The 23,920-nt window shown below is 32.0% G+C and overlaps 1 protein-coding gene across 2 annotated transcripts in view; it reads left to right on the top strand.

Annotated features, from left to right (window-relative positions):
- LOC148952276 (zygote arrest protein 1-like) overlaps positions 1-22,031 on the top strand; it is a 208,617-nt gene extending 186,586 nt beyond the window's left edge. Inside the window, exon 6 of one of the 2 annotated variants that reach the window (XM_089089720.1) lies at positions 21,964-22,031. In XM_089089720.1, the coding sequence (XP_088945846.1) occupies positions 21,964-22,016 (53 nt within the window). In that variant the 3' untranslated portion in view covers positions 22,017-22,031. Of the gene's footprint in view, positions 1-1,264; positions 1,324-21,963 lie in introns of those variants that run through there. The other variant, XM_089089721.1, reaches the window with a different exon arrangement.
- Positions 22,032-23,920: the final 1,889 nt, after the last annotated feature.

Consider the following 23,920-nt stretch of genomic DNA (forward strand, 5'->3'; position numbering starts at 1 on the left):
TTTTTTTTTTCAAATATTTTAAACGTTGACAGCGTTCCCCTTTTTTTTGGCAACCTTCAAGTAACAACATTATTGCCGCCACATTTTACTCTGCAGCGTAATTCCCCTCCGAAGATTAAAACCCAAATTTGGTATTTGAACATTGAAAAAAAGAGAAATTATTAAACGTAGATGTTCTTATTTCTGAAAACTAAAAACCCAATTTTATTAAAAAATCAAATACTATTAATAAAATTAGATGTATTTTAAAGGTGGGTGTTCTTATTTCTGAAAATTAGCTTCCAACTCTATTTAAGAATCAAATATTATTAATAAAATCAGATACATTTTAAACGTGGATGTTCTTTCCAAAGTAAAACCAAACTTTATTAAAAAATCTAATATTACTAATAAAATCAAATATATTTTAAACGTGGATGTTCTTATTTCTGAAAACTAAAACTCAACTTTATTAAAAATTCAAATATTATTAATAAAATCAGATGCATTTTAAACGCGGATGTTCTTATTTGCGAAAACTAAAACCCAACTTTATTATAAACCCATCTTCGGGGGGGGGTTCACTCGAACAGACCTGCATGGGGCGCGGGCGCGCGGGCGCGCGAGCGCGACGCGAGACGAGAGCGCGCGACCCGGGGTGTGGGGGGTGGTGGGGGGGGGGGGGGGGGGGGGGGGGGGGGGGGGGGGGGGGGGGGGGGGGGGGGGTATATATATATATATATGTGTGTGTGTGTGTGTGTGTGTGTGTGTGTGTGTGTGTGTGTGTGTGTGTGTGTGTGTGTGTGTGTGTGTGTGTGTGTGTGTGTGTGTGTGTGTGTGTGTGTGTGTGTGTGTGTGTGTGTGTGTGTGTGTGTGTGTGTGTGTGTGTGTGTGTGTGTGTGTGTTTGTGTGTTTTTTTTTTTGTTTTTTTTTTTTTTTTTTTTTTTTTTTTTGTTTTTTTTTTTTTTTTTTTTTTTTTTTTTTTATATATATATATATATATATATATATATATATATATATATATATATATATATATATATATATATATATATATATATATATATATATATATATATATATATATATATATATATATATATATATATATATATATACATATATATATATATATATAAAATCAAATACCCTTAATAAAATCAGATGTATTTTAAACTTGGATGTTCTTATTTCTGAAAAATAAAACCCAACCAGAAGAGAGTGCAGGATCTAACGACTAAAACCTGTGGTTTTCATGCACTACAGTACTATATTTCGTTTTCAGATGTCGTGGTTATACTTACAGGCAGTTTCTCAACATTTACGTAGACAATTCTGCTTGAATGACATTATGGTGGAAAATATACTCTCAGGCCTGTATAATTTTGATCTTAGTGCCCTACAAATAAAATGTTTGAAAAATGTATGCAAATTTGTTTATTAATAAAAAATAATGCATATACAAAACAATGTCTTTTTCTATTCTTTAGATTTCTTTATCTTCTAGTGTGTATAAGCAAGTTTCGGAGACAAGCAATGATGGTGAATCATTTGAATTCACTGTATATTGATCTCGATTGGATGCAAAGTCAGGGTCCCATTTTCTACAGTACAATGTAACTTTACTTTTAATGCATCTCTTTTTGAAGTCAATGATACTAGTTCTATTAATATTGCAAAATTCACGTGTTTCAATTTGCCTATTTGAAGCAATATCACACTCAGTGTTTTCAAATGGAGAAACACATTCTGTTACAGCTAAATAAAAATCAGTAGGTTTATAGTCAAAATAGTCAGTGTCTTCATAACGATGACGTAGAAACCTAATTGTCTTGTTACTCCAACAGTTGAATCGTAATCCTGATTCTTCCTCCCAAAATAATTTAAAACCACAACGATACCAGTCTCGTAGAAATAAGCTAAAATCTGGTTTAGGGTTCTTTCCAATCACACCTGGATAGTTGTTCTCCCACTGATCACATTTATCATAGTGACAATTGAAGCATAGATGTCCTCTAGGGTGAGAGTCAGACTCTCTTCAAGACAAAAATTACAGTCTTTAATTTTTATTGCATATCCTCTATGTAATTTACATGGATTGCATAATTTACATTTTTCATTGTACTCATCAATAATTCTACAATTCTCACATGATGACCAGCTGCCAAGGGTATACATATATAGTGGACATGTATAGAACATGTTTCAAGTGTTAACTCTCTCAAAGCTCAAATGACACTGATCTACGATCGATAAATTGAGAGACAGATAGAGGAGTAATTATTTGACGTCACAAAATCTGTTTGGATAGGATTTTCTCTCTCATCTAGATAGAATCTTAAACTTCTAAGGCGGTGTATTCAAAAGTAAATCCAGAATATCATTTTGCTTTGTTTCAATTAATAAATCAATAAATTGAGTAAATGTATTTGATTCACATCGTAAAAGTTGCAGACAATAGAGAATCATTTCTCATTATATCTTCAAGTATTTTTTAAGAAAATATTTTTCTTTGAAGAGACAACTCCAGAAAATCATCATCTAGACTCAAACGTTTTTCCATAATCACAAGATTCAACATAATTCTCTCTTTCTCAAATTCTTTCATTTTTCAATGCTAACAATCTCACAGCTGGCTTTTGGATTTAGACTAAATAGGATTCGTTCTACTTCAATAATATTCACTAACCTACTTAAAAATCTTGAAAGAAAGAAAAAAAGAGAACATTTTTTTTACTTACTTACATTTAACATTTACATTTTCTACTACTTCTTACATGACTAAATATAAAATATAATTGGCATTTTATTTTATTCAGCAGTTGTATTGCGTCCAATTGACATTGGATTTTGCCTGATTCTTTCTAAGGATTGGTCAAGGGTTGTGCTATGGTCGCACAATTTTTAATATATCGTCGCAAATGACTTAACAAACCACAAACTGATCTGCAGTTTTTTTATCTTTTGGTGGTTGTTATTGTTCTTTGACCGTAAATTTTTCCGGATTTGGCGAAATTTTACCCTGGTTTATCAGATGTCCAAGAAAAACTAGTTTTGGTACTACCATTTTTTAGCTTTTTCTGATTTTAATTTTAACTCCGCTTTTTCGAATTATCTTAGTATTCTTTGAAGTTCACTTAGATGGTCTTCCAGGTTTTCAGTAAATAAAATTAAATCATCTAAGTAAGCCAAGGTATTTTTTTCCTGTCTAGTTCGTTATCTTTTAACACCAAATTCATAAGTCAACTAAAACAGTTTGGACTAAATGATAAGCCAAAAGGAATACGTTCAAATGTAAACGTTCTTCCATCATATAGCATTACTGCTGGCTTTGTGCTTTGTTTCTGGGTCTAACGCTATTTGCCAATATCCCGCTATGAGGTCAAAACTAGTATAGTATTTTAAATATCCTATAGAATCTAACTTCGTATCAATTCGTGGCAATTTCATAACATATTTTACCGTGACTGCATTTAACGCTCTAAAATCGATGCATAATCACCAGGTATTTTCTTTTTTTCTGACTATTACTAGCGGAAAACACCACTCGCTAACACTCTTTTTAATTACACCCTGTTCTTCTATTTCCTCTATTTGGTCGTCTAGCCATGATTTTGAATGATAAGGTGTTTTATGCGGTGATTTTTTAATTGGAGGGCCCTGTGTTTGTATTTTGTGCGTGATTAAGTGAGTTAATCCGTAGTCCGCTTTGTGTCTTGCTAATGTCCATCTAAAGTCCCAAAGAATATTTCCCCCCCGGGTTTTTATATTTTCCGGTAAATGTTTTAGATTAAATTGTTGCAAAAAATCAGTTTTGGTCATTCCATACTTTTCTTCCGGTTGCGGTTTCGACGATATTTGCTCGTGGCTAGTAAAATTTACGCTTAATTCCGAGCTGCCTAGTGATTTTATTTCTGAATTTGAAATTTTTCCTGTCGATCCTAGCGCTTTTTGGTTTAGCTTTAATTTATTATTACTTAGATTTGAGAATTTTAAATATGTGATACCATTTTCAATTTAAATAACTTGTTTTTATACGAAAATTTTAGAATATTCTTCGAGGGTGTATCCCTCTATCATGGCATCCATTGTTTTAACTTTTGCTTCTTTTGTATTTAATGTCACTAGCACTTGAGCTGTTGTCCCCCCTTCTTTTGGGATTTTTCCGTTTATTTTTAAGTTATAGTTCGAATTGCCACCGTCTTTATCTGTTGTTACTCAAACTTGCCTATTAGCTTCATTTGGCTGGCTTATGATTATTTTATCAGTTAGGGGTTCCCATATGATCCCTTACTTGCTTATAGTGTACATTCCTAGTGCACAAAGAAATGGTATCTGCTTACATATTTTCACCATTACTGTTATTTCTTCATTTCCAGAGCCAAATTTTACTGGAAATTCACCCAAAATTGTCAGCTTGTCACCTGTCACTGTCAGAGTATTCTTGCATCTGCTTGCGCGATTTTTTACACTAGAAGGAAACGTCTTAAAAGCCTCCTGTCGAACTAATGATTTAGACGCACCCATATTAAATAAACACGGTAAATTTTGGAAAAACTCAATTTTAAAACAAAGCAAAATCGGTAAATCATTATTATTTGTATCTCCTTGTATTCTAGGAGTAGATGCTATAAGAAACTATGGGATCGTATGAGCCCCTAACAGATAAAAGCGCCATAATCCAGCAAAAACAAAACTTACAGTCAAGTTTGCGTAACAACAGATAAAGATTGTGACAAATTTGGACTATAACTTAAAAATAAACAGGAAAATCACAATAGAAGGGGAGACAACAGCTCAAGTGCTAGCGACATTCAATACAAAAGAAGGAAAGGTTAAAACAATGGATGCCATGATAAGGGGATACACCCTCGAAGAATATCCCACAATTGTCGTAGAAAATCAAGTTATTAAAATTGAAAACGGTATCACATATTTAAAATTATCAAATCTAAGTAATAATGAAGTAAAGCTAAACCAAATAACGCTAAGATCGGTGGAAAAGACTTCAAAAACTGAAATAAAATCACTAGGCAGCTTGGAATTAGGTGTAAATTTCACTAGCCAAGAGCAAATGTCGTCGAAACTGCAACCAGAAGAAAAGTATGGAATGACAAAAACTGATTTTTTGCAACAATTTATTTTAGAACATTTACGTGAAAATATAAAAACCCGGATGGAAAATATTCTTTGAGACTTTATATGGACATTTGCAAGACACAAACCGGATTACGGATTAACTCACTTAATCACGCACAAAATACCGACACAGGGCACTCCAATTAAAAAATCACCGTAAAAAATACCTTATCATTTAAAACCATGGCTAGACGACCAAATAAATGAAACGGAAGAACAGGGTATATTTAAAGAGAGTGCTAGCGAGTGTTTTTTTTTCCACTAGTAATAGTCAGTAAAAAGACAATACCTGGAGATTATGCATAGATTTTAGAGCGCTAAATGCAGTCACGGTAAAAGAGGTTATGAAATTGCCATGAATTGATACGATATTAGATTATCTGGGAGGTTCAAAATACTACACTAGTTTTGACCTCATAGCGGGATATTGGCAAATAGCTTTAGACCCAGAAACAAAGCACAAGGCAACAATAATCCTATATGATGGAAGAACGTTTACATTTGTACGTCTTTTGCCTTATCATTTAGTACAAAATGTTTTAGTCGACTTATGAATTTGGTGTTAAGAGATAACGAACTAGAAAGGAAAAAAATACCTTGGCTTACTTAGTTGATGTAATTCTATTTACTGAAAACCTGGAAGACTATTTAATTGGAAATAGAAGAATACTGGGATAATTTGAAAAAGCAGGCTTAAAATTAAAACCAGAAAAGCTGAAAAAAGTAGCACCAAAACTAGTTTTTCTTGGACATCTGATAAACCAAGCATGGGCGCCCATAAGCTGAATTCCAGGGGGGGGGGGCAAACCTCGTCTAATTAGCACTTTTAATGCTATATAATAAAAATCTCAGAACAAAAATATAAAAATAATGCAGCATCATTCAGCCAGGGGGGAGCGGAGCGGGAGCCCCCCTGCCCTTACCATATGGGCGCCCATGAAACCAAGGTACTATTTCACCAAATCTAGAAAACGTTTACGGTCATAGAACAATTACAACCACCAAAACATCAAAAAAGATGCAGACCAGTGTGTGGCTTGTTAAGTTATTTCCGACAATGCATTAGAAATTATGCGACAATAGCACAACCCTTGACCAATCTTTTGAAAGAATCAGGCAAATTCCAATGTCCATTGGACGCAATACAAACGCTGAATGAAATAATACAAACGCTGAATGAAATATTAAAGGCGCCAATACTTAAACTACCAGATTTGCCACCAGACTTTTGTTTTTCAATATATATATATATATATATATATATATATATATATATATATATATATATATATATATATATATATATATATATATATATATATATATATATATATATATATATATATATATATATATATATATATATATATATATATATATATATATATATATATATATATATATATATATATATATATATATATATATACACACACACACACACACACACACACACACACACACACACACACACACACACACACACACACACACACACACACACACACACACACACACATATATATATATATATATATATATATATATATATATATATATATATATATATATATATATATATATATATATATATATATATATATATATAATAGATCCAGGGCATAAAATTAAAATATTCAACCTGGAGAGCAGAGTTGTACAGTGACACCGTTTTGACACATGTCTGAAGACCATTCCGACTAAGGATATAGTAGCATTTGAGGGTTTTTAGCGTTCAATTTTTGACATTTAAACGTTTGTTTCATATATCTTATATTTTCTAGGGCATATGGCCCGAAGTCTGAGAGTTTTAAGGCATTGTTTTCCATATTTTAGTTTTTTCCCATATTTTTCATATTTTCCTCGGGTTTAATAGATCCAGGGTATAAACAAATTCTATCTTTAGAGCAGAATGGAACATCATTATCGTTTTCATGAATGCCTAGGGGAGGGGGGGGGGCAATTTTGACTAAGGACATGATAGCACTTGAGGATTCTAAGCAATTATGTACCATGTTTTAACATTTGTTTCATATTTTTAATATTTTCTTGGGCTTATGGACCGAGGTTTGAGAATTTTAAGAGATTATCTTCTATATTTTAATATTTTTTTCGTTATTCTTGTTATTCTCATGGAGTTTAATAGATCCAATGCATGAAAAAATTCAACTTTTAGATCAAAGGCATGAAATAATTCAACCTCGAGAGCTGAATAGAACATCAATATCGTTTTCATAAACACCTATTGGGCAATTTTGACTAAGGATATTCTAACACTCGATGATTTTAAGCAATTATTTACCATATTTTAACATTTGTTTCAAATACTTTATATTTTTTTGGGAATATAGTATCAAAGTTTTAAGAGTTATCTGATATTATTTTAATATTTTTTTCACATTTTTCACTATTTTCCCGGGGTTTAATAGATCCAGGGCGTGAAAAAATTCAACCTCGGGAGCAGAGTGGCACAGCGACAGACAACGACACCGCTTACACAACAGAAGTAATCCTTATAAATTACAAAAAGTTTAAAACTATTGTTTGAACCAAAAACAAATTTCTTCTTACGCCTTAAAAAATACTTCATATGAAACAAATAATTCTTAAAAAACAGAAAATACATCCTATAAAAACACAAATTCTTCTTACATATTACGAATACTTCTTACGAAAGAAAAATTCTTAAAAACCTAAATTAGATTCCACAATTTCTTCTTACAAAGCAAAAATATATCTAAGATATCACAAAATCTTTTTACGAAGCAAAAATAATTCTTTACAAAACGAAAATACATCCTTAACAATCACAAACTGTTTTTACAAAAACAAAAATAGATCCTAAGAAATCACAAATTCTTCTTACGAAGCAAAAATAATTCTTCCGAAATGAAAATACATCATAAACAATCACAACCAGGTCAGGCAAAATACAAATACATCCCAAAAAATCAGAGATTGTTCTTACAAAACACAAAATATTTGTTACAAAACAAAACAAACTTCTTACAAAGCAAAAATACATCCCAAAAGATCACGAATCCTTGTTAAGAAATACAAATACTTCATACAAAACAACAAATTATTCTTACACAACAAAAAAACATCCAAACATATGCCTAATCGTCTTGCGAAGCAAAAATAACTCTTAAAAAACGAAAATTAATCCTAAGAAATCGCAAATTCTTCTTACATCGTACACAGAATACTTCTTAAAAAGCAAAAATACTTCCTAGAAAAACAAAATACATCTTAATAAATCACAAATTCTTCTTACAAAATACAAAATACTTCCTACAAAACAAAGAAATTCTTACAAAACAAAAATACATCCTAAGAAATCATAAATTCTTCTTACGAAGCAAAAATAATTTTTACAAAATGAAAATACATCCTAAACAATGACAAATAGCTCTTACAAAATACAAAATACATTCTAAACAGTCAGATTGTTCTTACAAAATTCTAAATACTTTGCTTCTTACGAAACAAAAATAATTCTTTACAAAACGAAAATACATCCTAAGCAATCACAAATGGTTCTTACAAAACAAAAACACATCCTTAGAAATAACAAAATTCTTCTTACGAAGCAAAAATAATTCTCACAAAATGAAATACATCCTAAACAATCACAAGCAGTTCTGGCAAAATACAAAATACATCCTAAAAAATCAGAAATTTTTCTTACAAAACACAAAATACTTGTTACACAAATACATCCTAATAAATCAAAAATTGTTCTTACAAAATACTTCTTACAAAACAAGAAATTCTTACAAAACGAACATACATCCTAAGAAATCACAAATTCTTCCTACAAAGCCAAAATAAATCTTAAAAAACGAAAATAAATCCTAAACAATGCCAAATGGCTCTTACGAAATACAAAATACATCCTAAACAATCAGGATGATCTTACAAAATGCAAAATACTTGTTACAAAACAAAAATACTTCTTACAAAGAAAAAATAATTCTTTCGAAACACAAACACATCCTACAAAATAACAAATTTTTCTTATATCATACAAAATACTTCTTACGAAACAAAAAAATAATTCTGACAAAAAAAATACATCCCAATAAATCACAAATTCTTCTTACGAAGCAAAAACAATTCTCAAAAAACGTAAAACATTCTAAAAAATCACAAGCAGTTGTCACAAAATACAAATACATCCTAAAAAATCAGAAAATGTTGTTACAAAACACAAAATACTTGTTACAAAACAAAACATACTTCTTACAAAACAAAAATCCAAAAAAATCACAAATTCTTCTTACAAATACAAATACTTCTTACAAAACAAAAAATAATTCTTACAAAACAAAAATACATCTAAAGGAATCACAAATTCTTTTTACGAAGCAAAAAATGTTTCTTACAAAACAAAATATCTCCTAAGAAATCAAAAATTCTTTTTACATCATACAAAATACTTCTTACAAAGCAAAAATAATTCATACAAAACATAAGCAAACATTCAAGTATTTGTGTTTCTTTATAAGAAATACAAATACTTCTTACAGAATAAAAAATAATTCTTAAAAACAAAATACAACCAAAGAAATCCCAAAATTTTCTAACGAAGCAAAAATAATTCTTACAAATCGAATTACATCCTAGAAAATCACAAATTCTTCTTACAAAGCAAACATAATTCCTACATAACAAAAATACATCCTAAGAAATCACAAACTTTTCTTACATCCTACAAAACACTTCTTGCGAAAAAAATTCTTACAAAACAAAACAAACATCCTAAGAAATGACAAATCCATCTTACATACTACAAAATACTTCTTACGAAACAAAAAATTCTTACAAAACAAAATTACATCACAATTATTCATACAAAATACAAAATGTATCTTACAAAACAGAAAATAACTCTTACAAAACAAAAATACATCCTAAGAAATCACAAATTCTTCATACGAAGCCAAAATAATTTTTAAAAACGAAAATATATCCTAAACAATAACAAATGGTTCTTGAGGGGTATGTTATCATAACAAGCATAAAAAAGAGCATGTAGATATGAGCACCAGAAATAACTCTTAAGAGATACAAAAAAAGCATCGCACAACACTGAAATAATCCTACTAGAATGAAAAATATTTATTGCACAACACATAATACTTGCTACAAAAAGCACAGAAATTCTAACATCGTCCCAAATACTTTTTATAGAACACCAAAAGTTTTTCACATCCCAAATAATTCCTACAAAACAAAAAATTAGTGAGTGTCACTCAATTTTAGCCCTTAAAAAGGGCTCTTGGGTAATTTTTTTGTCCAATACTCATGGTTAGATTCACTAAGTCTTTATCCATTTTTCAGTCCTTTTGATAGAAGGAGCAAGAGTTTATACTCTTCGAGAATGATATCTTCCTCCCGAGTAGAGTTGCAAGTCAAATTTAATTCAATTTCTAGACCTCGAGTACGCTCTTCAGGGTTAACGACATATTCCTTAATTAACTTATTTTTCTTTAGCAAACGCAATTCTTGAAGAATTAATGAACGACGTCCTTCAGCTCTTTCAACAACCTCCTTATAACTTTGCATTTTTTCTGCAATGGCCTCATCGGCTTTTTCAAAAGCTACTTCTTCCATCTCAAATGCCGCGTTATATTGTCTCGCTAATTTTTCCGCTTCATCGCTATCTTTCTGACAGCAAGATTCCATCATTTGTAGAAAATCGTCATTATTAACCGTCATTGAGCGAGTGCCTACACCCGAACTTGTACTCCATAGATAAGCCGGAATCTCAAAGTCCATATTTCTTCGTTGCCTATCTCTGTTATCTTTTACCTGCAACTCTCCTTCATTTTGAGGGGTTAATTCACCTTGTTTTTTAACATATTGTTTCTTCCTTGTTTACTTCGTACCCCCTCATCTTACCACGTATACTATTTTCCGATTATATTATCTCTTAATTAATTAGTCAATCTTGGCAAGTTCAACAATTGGCACACGCAAAAATTATGATACGCAATTACTATTGTGAAATATTACCGCCATGTAATGAGATTCAACAATTTTTCAAATAACCGGAATATCTAGACTTTATTAGGGAATAACGACTTCTTTCACAGAAAGCAATTTTACGCATGAGAAATATATCTCCGAAAAACGAATTAACGGGGGTTGAACGAGAAGGTTAACTGAAAAACCGTGCGAATATTCCACTAGTGAATTAGCTGGACTAAAACTCAAACAGGGAAACTACCCTGTAAAACAAATCACGCATCATCCTTGGATACTCGTACTCCAAATGTAATCCCCTCTTAGGTAGATTACTTAATAGGACATGTGCCTTCCACCTTCTTTATCTGTTGTGCGCACAAAACGAAATATTTTTCTGTATTTGCTGTCTTCAATATTCATATAACTTTCGTCACGGAAGATTGTACCTAAGTCCGCCAATTAACTCAGATAATAACCCGACTTTCGCTTTTTTCTTATCCGTCTTTAAATCTTGTTACACTTTCCAATAAGGAGATTCCCCTTCTGTGGACTCAAACTCGATTAATTTCAAATTATTCTTTTCCATTATTATCTAGCTAGGCATAACCCATTTAGATCTTCATAATTTCGTATTTTTTTTTGTTCTTTTTCTCTAATTTCTGATCATGCTTAGGCGATACCTCAATAGAAAGTGGCAACGAAAGGGGGTTATGCCCTTTCTCATAAGCTTTGTCATTCTTGGGTAGGAGCCTCGCTCATCAAATTTTAAATTCGCAATCTGTCAACTCTGTCTTTCCGTGTCAATTTTTACAGCCTATAGCCTATACTGTAGGCTAGTTTTCACCACAATCTTCGGAAACAGTCGTTCTTTTGCTACCAGTGCCGCTGATAGCTCCTTTTTTGCTGCCACCAGAATTTGGGGGAGGGTGAAATTGATTGGTCTTCGCCACTGAAATTGGGGAAAAACCTCTAATACCACCAGAGTAATCGGGCGGTACCCCAAAAGCCAGTTGAACTTCTACGCGCCACGGATTTCTACTTTTCGCGTCTCTGGCGGTTTACACAATCGTCAGGGTTCCCTGGCAAGCATACTTTCCCCGTGGTTTCAGTGTGCCACACTATTTGGCCTCAGGTACCATAAAGATCAAACTTCCCCAATTTTCCCTCAAGGTAAGATCTCTTGCTTAGTATACGATTCTTTTTCTATACCATGCTAATCTATCCTCAGTATCGCTGTAGACTGCCAACCCCACGTAGGCCAAGTATAATAGGTCAAAGATATAAAGAAAGATTTCTTATCTGTGTTCACAATCACATATATCAGACTCAAAAACGGAAACAAAGATAAAAACTTTTACAATTAACGAATACACTTTAAGACGCACCTTTGCGCGCGCACCTCTGACCAAAGGCAATGAATGACCGAATCAAATTAAACTTCCATTATCCTTTGAAGCTTTTTAAGCGGTAAATTTAAGATGCATGAGTCATCGCTCACCTGGCTTTTTCAGACATTCAATAATTAATGGATTCCTTCAGACATCTCGTAATAAAAGCTTTCCCGGGGTTTAGATATTAAAGATAAATGAAGTTAAATTTATAAAAAGAGCATCTTTCTCAAAAAAAGAGGCCAAAGGTCCCAACCTGCACTCCGAAAAAACTGCATATTTCGGGAATTTTCTCTTATACTTGTTTATTTCATAACAATTTTCCTTACACGCTTTTACGATTTTATCATAAAAGCCACTTCAGTTTATAAAATCTAATATTACACACCATCGTTTTTTCTATTATACTTGAACATATTGTATTTGGGATTCCATTTATAACTATACACTTCACTCCATTCTTCGTCAAACAATATGAATGCCTCTTCAAAAATGTCACCACATGAATAATGTTTCAATCCAATATTCTCGGAGTCAATTACACCTAACATTATAAAAACTGAAAAAAAAAATCAATGTTGACACACTGAGCCCATTTTCAATACTGAAGTAAGCTAATCGTAAGATTTATCAATTCACATGTCGTTGACCTTTAAAACTTATTTTTTCTGGTTTATAAATTCTCCTCAGATCCAAAAGAAATTGTGCAAGATTAAGCCATCATGACATGTAAATACTGAACCATCTAACCTACCCCCGGGTACCTGCGGGTAACATTCCACTCCACCATGGATTTTTTTTAATATCAGAGACACATGAGTGCGAATTAAAACTCAAATATTGCAATCCACTCCACTGTAGTTATAGATCGCAGTATATCTGAGTAGGTTAGGTTACATTAAAATAACTACTTTAAATTAGGTTTCCTCATGTTAGGTTTGCGTGGACAAGCATGCTGACCTAACCGGAGGAACCTAAATTAAAAGTAGTTAACTTAGTAGTTAACTAGATCTACTAAGTCACGCATGAGTTCCACCTCCAATTACTAAACACCCACTGTGATATAAAACATTTATGCACGATTGCGTTATCCTCTATTACATAGCAGCCGAATTTAAACATTATCTAACACATACATCTCTACTTTCCTCTTTTATAATACAGAAGCAAGATTGGGTCATCCATATTACATAGATAAAAATTGATGTAACACCTAGTGTCAGGTGTCACGGAAACAGGGCATGCGCTTAAAATCTTAAGACCTGTGCGCTTAAAACATGGATGCGCTTAAAATCTTTCAACCTACACGTTTAAAACGGGAGCCCCTATACTACTGTTGTAACTTTTGCCGCGGGGGCACATAAGGTTCTTTTGGAAGAGTTGGCCATATGATCTTTGGAGAGGACTCAAATGATAAAAAAATTGAAAGTTCAAATTCAAATTCTAAGAGTCTAAAGTGATCCGATGGCGATTATCCCTCTTTCCCTCCAAACCTCCTTTCCCCAAAACGAGTCCAACCGAATTTTTTATATAGCCATTTCATTCAAAATAGAGCAAAGATGATAGAAAAAACTCCAGGGATAAAACAGCCCCCCTCAGAGTCTGGGAGCAAGTACCTTAAACTGTGCCTAGGGGGTATTTAAGGTTCTTAAGGATGAGATCGTTGTATAAACCTCGGAGGGGGCTTAATCGATTGTAAATAAGAATTTTTAGTACCCTTCTCAGTAGTAAAAAGTGGTTGGAGGGCAAATACCCCCCCCCCCCTCAATGCCCTTTCCCCCCAAATGCACCCAATCAAAATTTTGAGATAGCTATTTTGTTCAAAATAGCCTAATGATTAAATAATAAAATACGGGGTCAACACATCCTCCAGAGCCCGAGGCCAAATGTTGTAAGCTATATCCCAAGGGAATGTAAAGTTATATGCAAGGGTCAGTTGCATAAAATGACCCTAATAATTATGTGTGTGACATTGTTTGTGATTATGTGTGTTAGTTTTATAGTATTATGTGTGCTTTTGTGCTGCAATTGTTATGTTATTTTATTTTTATTTGCTATGGGCTATGTTTAGTTATTGTTATATATGTTATTATCATGTGTTTTAACTATATATGCAACTGTGTTTGTTTTTGCCATGGCCCAAAGAGGCTTTTGTTTTGCAATAAATATCTATCTATCTATCTAAACTTCAGATATGCCTCGTTTGATATGAAATGAATCATAGTTGCAGAAATTACTAGCAACCTTATATAAAGGATCAGTATAGTTCAATTCAAAATAAGGCGATCAATATGATGGTTATAAAGACGTGTGAAACCTAGTATAAAACAAACCAAGGGATATAGTAACTAAAAGTAAATAGGATAAAAACGCTTTTTAAAAAATTTTGTAACAAGGAGTACCTTAAATATTATGAGGGTTGGAGCGGTAGCGAGAAGCCTAGTAAGAGACAATCATTTCATGTAGTAAGAAAAGCCATACCCCATAACTCCTAAAAATAGTTGCAGGTCAAAACAAGAATCCGATTGCAAAGGTAGCTAGCAACCTAGTAAGAGACAATCGCGTCCAAATTAAAAAAATATAATAATCCATACCTCCAAAAAATAGAGTCGGATAAAAACAAGAAGTAAACTATTAGAACTGCTTTGCCCGAAACCCCTATATAGGAAACTTACCGTCCCTTGACTTGGATAACATGGGAAATATATTGGCTTGGAAATCAAGAAAAGTGGTTGAAACGACGATATTCTTCATATACGGCATCTGTTTTTCTCTTTTCTCTTCCACCTGAGATAGCTTAGCACTGGAGCATCGTAGACAGCTGTTAGTGGCTCATTTTAAAGGAAATTTACTATAAAGAACGAAATCTAACCTATACTAGCTGAAACGTGTGTATGGGTGAATGGAGTGGTTATAGTATCATGGTTGCAGCTGTAGATGTAATGCAGTTTATAGTAAAGAACGAAGTCTGGCCCATGTTACATAATCAGAATTAAGAACAATTAACTATTCTTGGAACAAGATCTCACAAAATGCATTTAATGAATCAGGGCTATTGTAAATCTCTTTTCAACATATTTTAATGAGACTCTATGCAAATATTTAAGTTACATAACACTTTTGTTGCAAACAATTCCATGTTTGCTTTGTCCAACATTTAAAATTAAGCAAGGCAGAGTTAGCAATAAAGCATTATTTTTATTTATAAACTATATTCTGTTCTAATTACTTTTTTTATGAAAGAGATGAAAAAGCTTATACATCAAACTTGAAAAATAGGCTAACTTCTCACCATTAAACATTTTCTTTAAATAATTTTACTGTCAATCATTTGAGGAAACTAAACTTGTTAAACACAGTTTTAGATGTTTGAGATGACATATTTTGCAATGTCATCTGTCATTTTGATCTTTTTCATTAGACGCTTTTTCAAAATGTCAGAAACACGTGAACACAAACTTGAAAGAGTCATTAACACGGGAACACAATTTTAAAAAATTAAGAGACAAACGAAAAAAAATTCAGAAGTCAAAAGTGTGGGAACGAAAGTTTTCAAAAAGTCAAAAACACGTGAACAAAGCTTAAAAAAGCAGACACGTGTGAATTGTATTTCCAAAAAGTCAGAAACACGAATAGAATTTTAAGAAAGTCATAAATATGTGAATAGTACTTAAAAAATCGGAAACAAGCCAGCAGAAACTTGATAAGTCAGAAATATACGAAGGGTACTCTTAATAAGTTAGAAAAACGTGAACAGAACTTTGAAAAAGTCAGTAATAGAATATAATTTTGAAAACTTCCAAACAAACGAACAAAATAAGGAATATGCCAACAGAAATTTTATAAACTTAGAAAGGCTTAAAAAGGTCAAGAACAGGCGAATAGAATTTTCAAAAAAGTGAGAAACAAATAAACAGAGTTTTCAAAAATTCAGAAAAATTTGAACAGAAACTTGGAAAAATTAAAACACATTATTAATTATTTTAAAGTTGAAAACACAAGAACAGAATTCTGACACGAACAGAAGCATGCCAAGAGAGTTTGAAAGTTAGAAGTAAACAGACAGCAAATTAAAAAAGTCAGAAACATACGAACAAAGTTCTCAAAAGTCAGAAATATGTGAACATAATTTAAAATAATAAGAAACAATTGAACAGAAACTTAAAAAAGTCAGAAACACGCGAAGGAAATTAAAAAAAGTCAGAAACACGAACAGGATTTTCAAAAAGTCATAAACTGTGAAGAAAAATGTAAAAAGGTTTTTCATCTTTTGGCAGGCTAAAAAGCGAAAAACACAAAAACAAAATTTTCAGTCAGAAACATACGTGCATAATTTTCTAAATGGAAATAACACGTAAAGAAAAACTCGAAAAAGTAAAAAAACGCGAACAGAATTTACAAAAAGAAAGAGACATTTGAACAAAATCTTGAAAAAGTCAGAAAAAAGCGAACATTGTTTTTCAAAAGGTTACAATAATACGAAAAAATTTTTAAGTCAGAAACACGTGAGCAGAAACCTGAAAAAGTCAGAAACATGCAAATAGTCTTGGAAACACGTGAACAGAAATTAAATAAGTCAGAAAAATGTCAACAGAATTTTAAGACAGTCAGAAACCTAGGAATAGAAACTCGGAAATGTCAGAAACACGGAAACAGAATTTTTTTAAATGAGAAACAAGTGACAGAATTTTCAAAAAGACAGAACCGTACTTATATAAACTTAAAAAAGTAAGAAATATTTGAACAGAAACTTTCACAATTCAGAAACATGTGAGAAGAGTTTTCAAAAAGAAAGTGAACAGAAGCTTGAAAACCACAAAAAAATACCAAAACAGTTTTTAAAAAGTAAGAAACAAGTGAAGGGAATTTTCAAAGAAATCAGATACACGTTAACAGAAACTAAGAAAATCAGAAAAACGTCTTGCTATTTAGATTCGTTCGACGAAGGCACACCACTGAGTGTTCTATCGCCTAATTATTTTCTGAGAACACTGAGCGGAAATCGGAAAATATACAGTTTATCCAATACCACATGCCAAAATTTTGGCTTCCCCTCAAAATACTTTAGAATTTGCTCTTCTACTATGGGCTTTATGCTATTTTTTACTTGTTTCTGTCCTCTTCACTACAAATTTCTAATTACGATTAGTTTCGCCTAGCCCTAATATTCCTCAAATACCTTCTTTATAAATGTTTTCTTCTTCTGGTTGAAATATATATGAAATCTTAACCAAACTTTTACGGTTACTAGCTTCCCACTTTTCAGCTCATACGATAGCTAACATCGTCTAACGGCCTAAGACGCACTATATTTCAAAAAAAATTATTTCATTATTCCTATGTGACGGTTCTCAATCGTGAAGGAATGGGAAAAACAATCACTGTTGCGTAGAGAGTGAGATATTGTAGCATAGAGAGTTAAATGGAAACATGTGCCATTACGTGTGGAGTAGAAGAAAAAGAAAGAAAGAAGTGAGTTTGGAATATCTTAAGTCAAATTGAAAGAAAAATTTTATTATTAAATTCAAATGAAGTGTGGAGAAAATATTTTAGTGATTTTGAATTGTAAATATAAATATGTGTGTGAAAAAAAAGAAATGAGAGATATTTTGAGTTTCTGAGTGGGGGAGTCTGTGTGTGGGTGAAAACAGCGTTGAAAGTTGAGCAAATGGATTTAGTTTATTTATTTTTATTTTTTTAGATAGTAGCCGAAGAACCAGAATGGAAAAAATGAAAAGAAAAGGGAAATAATGAATATTAAATTTGGAAAAAAAGAGAGTGAGATATTGGGAATACCTATCCCTTATTATATAGATTAAGTACTGATTATTTAGGTTGTAATGTTGTTCTCTACTTTAAAACTTTTTTTATAAACAATTTTCATTCATTTTCACTACCATACCCATATTAAAGCACCCTTAGTTTTTACGCCAAAGTTTAATTTTTGAATTTACAAGACTTCCAAACTAAAAAAAAAACTAAGTTTCTTCCAAATATTTTTTTTAAAAGGGGGCCTTAAATACCAATATTTTCGTCCCCTGCGCCCCTCCATTTTCGTCTCTGCATTCTCACTATCCTGACATCTTCAGATCAGGCACCCAACTTTTCTTTGATGTTTGAATATGAATCAGGAGAAAATTAAGAGTCGTTGCTCTTTTGCAAAAGCCACATTCACACAACTGATTACAACCTTCTCTTTAGCCTCAGATTGTTAAGTTTATATTTTTAGACGAGAATCCAATTCATCAATCTTTTTCCTTGTGAATCCCCCGCATCATGTAGTGTCGAGACTCATTGGGTCAGGGCGAAAATAGTAACTAATAAGGATCTTATAAAAATAAACAGATTTAGATTAAAGCCACCTCATATTATAATGTAAATATAATATTTTACTTCACTATAAAAGTACATTACAATAATTGGGGAGTAGAATTCCATTTTAAGACCTAATCACACGTATAAACCTAGTATATTCCTTCCGCAAAGAGAAAAAACCCTAAAAACTACACCTTTGGGGGTTACCAGAACCACTTCCCCAAAAATTGGAGATACACTGACTTTTCCAACTTTTCCAAGTAGAATTAATTCATAACCATTCCGCTTTTTGTGCGGACTGTGTAACTTAATATTTAGAGTCAAATCCGGCACCATTTGGCCATGTGACCTGCGAAACTAGAACGATATTCATGTAGCTTTTCAGAAGTCCCAATCTAATTAGCTATCTCCTAATTTTTTGCCACAGTCAGGTAAAAATTTGTAGTTATATTTTTAAAATAACCGTTACTAGGAGATTCTTTTGATATTCTAATTATCGTCACCTTTTAATTCTTTAGAGTTTAGATTACTATTGGAGCAAGTCATGTGTATGTAGTTTTCCCTTGATTGCCAGAATTTCTATTCGTTGAATGCGTCAAATTTGTTTAAATTTGTGAAGCAAATATCTTTTTTGGGATAGGGAAATTAAAACCTTTTGAGTCCTGCTGAAAATACACTTAAATCACTGACACTCTGATCAGTTGAGCCTTGTCTTAGTGCTTATCGTTTCGTTACTTGCAGAGTAATAATGAGAGTGAAAACAGATGTGTGGTATTATAATTACAGCGTTATAGTACTAACTAGCAGTAGCTCTTGGCAGTTTCAGAAAATTACAGCTTACTCTGCTAATTGTAAAAATAGAAAAAAAATTAGAAAAATGAATGCTGGCCTGACTGAGTTAATTTTTACAAATTCTTCAGTTTGTTAGTTAATATGAGCTATGAGGCTATGGATTTAGGTTTAGTAATTATTATTGTTTTGAAAGCATTATATTTGAAATCTTTTGGAGGTCTTTCCTTGTTTGTTACGTTTTTTTCTTATTTTCACCCCTGTTGGTTTTTATTACCACTACTATGAATATGATACTCCTGTTAACTGTAAGGCTCGAAGATCTAAATTTTGATTTTATATGTTTTCTGTGCTTTCTGTAGAGTGCCCAATTTATCATAATATAGTAGAAAATTTTCAGGGGCTACCTCCTTCTACTAATTCTGGGTAATTTGTTTTCGTTTTAGTTTTTAATTTCTGTATTTACTTCATAAGAAAATTAGCTAATTTAAAAGATCTGATTGTAAAGTTTAACAGTTAATTTTCGTTGTCGTAAGAAACATCAATTGTAATTGTCTTGAACAACTTTTAAAGAGCTCTGAAATCAAGATAATGGTAATTCTAGCTTCTTTTAATTGGAGCTCTGAAATTCAAAAAGGTTGATTAGTACAATTTTTAACCACTAGTCGAGTGGATAGCACGCTAGATTGAAATCCTTTGTCCTTGAGGTCTGGGGCCCATATCCTGGGGTCATTGGTTATTTGGTTTGGAACGGAGGTCAGTGACGTGATTCTGTATGCTTAGCCAGAGTCGACCCAGCTCTAAATGGGTACCTGGAGAAATATAGGGAAGGTAAACAGAAAGGGTGTTCAAACTATGGCTACTCCATTAGATTGTCCATTGCCCTTTCTGGCTGAAAGGTCATGACGCGTAGATAAGCACCACCAGCAGGAGCTGTAAAGTCCATTGCCATAAACTTTACCTTGGCGTTTAGTTTTGGTGCGATGATTGAAATAAAAGAGTGCTATAGTGAGTATAAAAATTGTTATTCCTGACTATTTTAATGAAGAAAATTAACTTCAGAGAATAGCAAAAGAGGTATGGAATAGTCAAAGTAGTGGCATATAGGTTGTAAGATCAGGACATTCAGACCTGGAATGAGATATAGAAATCAGCTTCCCTTAAGGTTTTCCTTGAGGTTCTTGCACCAGATATGGTGTAAGCAAGACTATTTAAGTTGTAGTTTTAGAGTTAAACTTTGAATAAAATTTAATATTTCAAATTTCCTGTTTTGTCGGATTAATTCAATTTTTGGCGGTTTAAGGTCTCACTGTTAATCACTTGGATTAAAAGAATGTTCGAGAAAAGTTAAGAGTAGTAAGAGACCCTATACCACAGGGGGGGGCTCCTTATTTGGGAGACAATTGGAGTCGAGCCAGAGCAACACCTCTATACTGCGAAAGGGGTTCCAAATAAGGACTTACTACGAATATTGTATACCAAAGTGTTAGGTGGAATGTGTCAGAAATTCTATTTTTAATAAAGTTTCCTTTAAAATTCAAATATATAAATATAGTCTATATCTGTAATATTGTAGCAGTTCTATTTCAGTTATTGTTTTAACAATATAAAGTTGACATTATGGAAACTTAGAATGGCGTTAATCAATTCTTCGATGTAAGTTTATTTTATATAATTAAACACATTCTAAATAATCAATCAAGATATTTCTCCCTTCAAATATTTTCGAAAGATGCTGTATTTCGAAAGTCTAAGAGTTATGTTTCTACAAAAAGAAAGTTTATTCTGAAAAAATGATACCCACAAATGGGTTTATAGATCCTTAATTTAGAGATATGGCTATCTCGTAATGTTTAAGGACTGCTAAAAAATCTTTATTTCAACTTACTTCTGTTTTGGGTTAATATCAGATAGTATATTAATAAACTTCTATTAAATTCTAAGTAATTAACTTCTTTCAACTTTGATAACTCGTTATTATCCAAAAACAAAAACAACTGTATTTCACATAATCATACAATTTAAAAAAAAACATCCGATTGTCAAACTCCGTCACATCTTAATTACATGATGTCTTTGTTTGAGCTAAGCGCAATGCCAAATATTCGTACACCCCGTAGTCTATGAATAGGTAGCCTCGTTGGAGATAGACTTTTATACGATTTTTTCTTTAAAAATTCCGAAGTGCCAATTCCATTTTGTTTTAATTATGGCATGAAAAAGAGTTGTTTTTCCACATTCCAACAGATACCAGGGGGGCTAATTAATTAGATTCTTTTACATAAATGTAAATGTTAAGGAGGGGTGGAAGTTGGGGGGGGGCGTCCAACTTATTAAGAATACAATTATTAGTAAAACTGAAATATACTTTTTATTTAAGGAGATTTCTGGAGAAACCTTGTTAAAGCGTTCAAAATTATCAAGTTTCGTTGAAACAGGAACATTATCACCACCACCTTCAAGACCAACTGTAATAGTGTATGCACACCATAGCAGACAAAAATCTGCCAAAACTCTTGTGTGGACGGAGCAGGACAATAATGTTCCAAACTATGAATCTAACATGCGGGGTAATAAAAAGAAAATATATTTTACCCTTTTTCTTGACTATATTTTCTAATGTAACAAGAAAAACTATATTTCATTGAATAATGTTTGAAAATGATTAATATTAAAATATAAAGATGATTTACTTTTGTTTTTGAAAACGGAGCATTTTTTGGAGAGTGCCAAAGCACTGCTTTTAGTATGGACAGCACTTTAGCAAATAGTGCCGCTATAATTTTTTTTTCTTTTTTAAGATTATTTAAGTTGTAGTTTTAGAGTTCAACTTTGAATAAAATTTAAGATTTCAAATTTCCTGTTTTGTCGGATTAATTCAATTTTAGGCGTCAAGACCAACGGCGTTAATCAATTCTTCGATGTAAGTTTATTTTATATAATTAAACACATTCTAAATAGTCAATCAAGATATTTCTCCTTTCAAATATTTTCGAAAGATGCTGTGTTTCGAAAGTCTAACAGTTATATTTCTACAAAAAAAAATTATTCTGAAAAAATGATACCCACAAATGGGTTTATAGATCCTTAATTTAGAGATACGGCTATCTCGTAATGTTCAAGGACTGTTAAAAAATATTTATTTCAACTTACTTCCGTTTTAGGTTAATATCAGATAGTATATTAATTAACTTCTATTAAATTCTAAGTAATTAACTTCTTCCAACTTTGATAACTCGTTATTATCCAAAAACAAAAACAACTGTATTCACTTAATGATAGAATTTTAAAAAAACATCCGATTGTCAAACTCCGTCGCATCTTAATTACATGATGTCTTTGTTTGAGCTGAGCGCAATGCCAAATATTTGTACACCCCGTAGTCTATGAATAGGTAGCCTCGTTGGAGAATGACTTTTAAAAGATTTCCTCTTTTAAAATTCCGAAGTGCCAATTCAATTTTGTTTTAATTAGAGCATGAAAAAGTGTTGTTTTTCACATTCCAACAGATACCGGGGGGAGGCTAATTAATTAGATGTTTTTACATAAATGTAAATGTTAAGGAGGGATGGGAGTTGGGGGGGGGGGGGACGTCCAACTTATTAAGAATACAATTATTAGTAAAACTGAACTATATTTTTTATTTAAGGAGATTTCTGGAGAAAAATTGGTAAAGCGTTCAAAATTATCAAGTTTCGTTGAAACAAGAACATTATCACCACCACCTACAAGACCAACTGTAATAGTGTATGCACACCATAGCAGAAAAAAATCTGCCAAAACTTCTGTGTTGATGGAGCAGGACAATAATGTTCCAAACTATGAATCTAACATGCGGGGTAATAAAAAAATTATATTTTACCCTTTTTCTTGACTATATTTTTGTAACGGAATCCAATTCAAACCCTCAAATCTTCCAAATTAAAGTTACCCTTGTAAAATAAAATCACCCGAAATGGGAGCCTTAAAATTCAAGTAACCCACAGATCGAGTAAAGCTTAATCGTCCAATTTCAAAATTATTTCAAAACAAACGTAACATTTAATTAAAATCATAATCACTTAGCCATTAATCTTAAACAGTACTTAGTATACAAAATCTTTTATAAAATCTTTCCCATAAACAATTAATTAAAATCATAATCACTGAACCGTCAATATTAAATTAAAACATCGCGGCACAGGTGGTAGAAAATTCAAAGATAGAATTATGTAGATAAAAGATCACGAAGATACAATGTATTCTAGCGAAATTAAGTTAAATTGTTCAAAGTATTTTTCAAGTTAGAATTTAGCAGACCACAAAAGATAATCAAAATGTAATTAAAAAACTGTATT

The sequence above is a fragment of the Artemia sp. Qi Xiang Cuo genome, chromosome 5, assembly GCF_049724085.1.
Source record: "Artemia sp. Qi Xiang Cuo chromosome 5, ASM4972408v1, whole genome shotgun sequence".
Classification (NCBI taxonomy): domain Eukaryota; kingdom Metazoa; phylum Arthropoda; class Branchiopoda; order Anostraca; family Artemiidae; genus Artemia; species Artemia sp. Qi Xiang Cuo.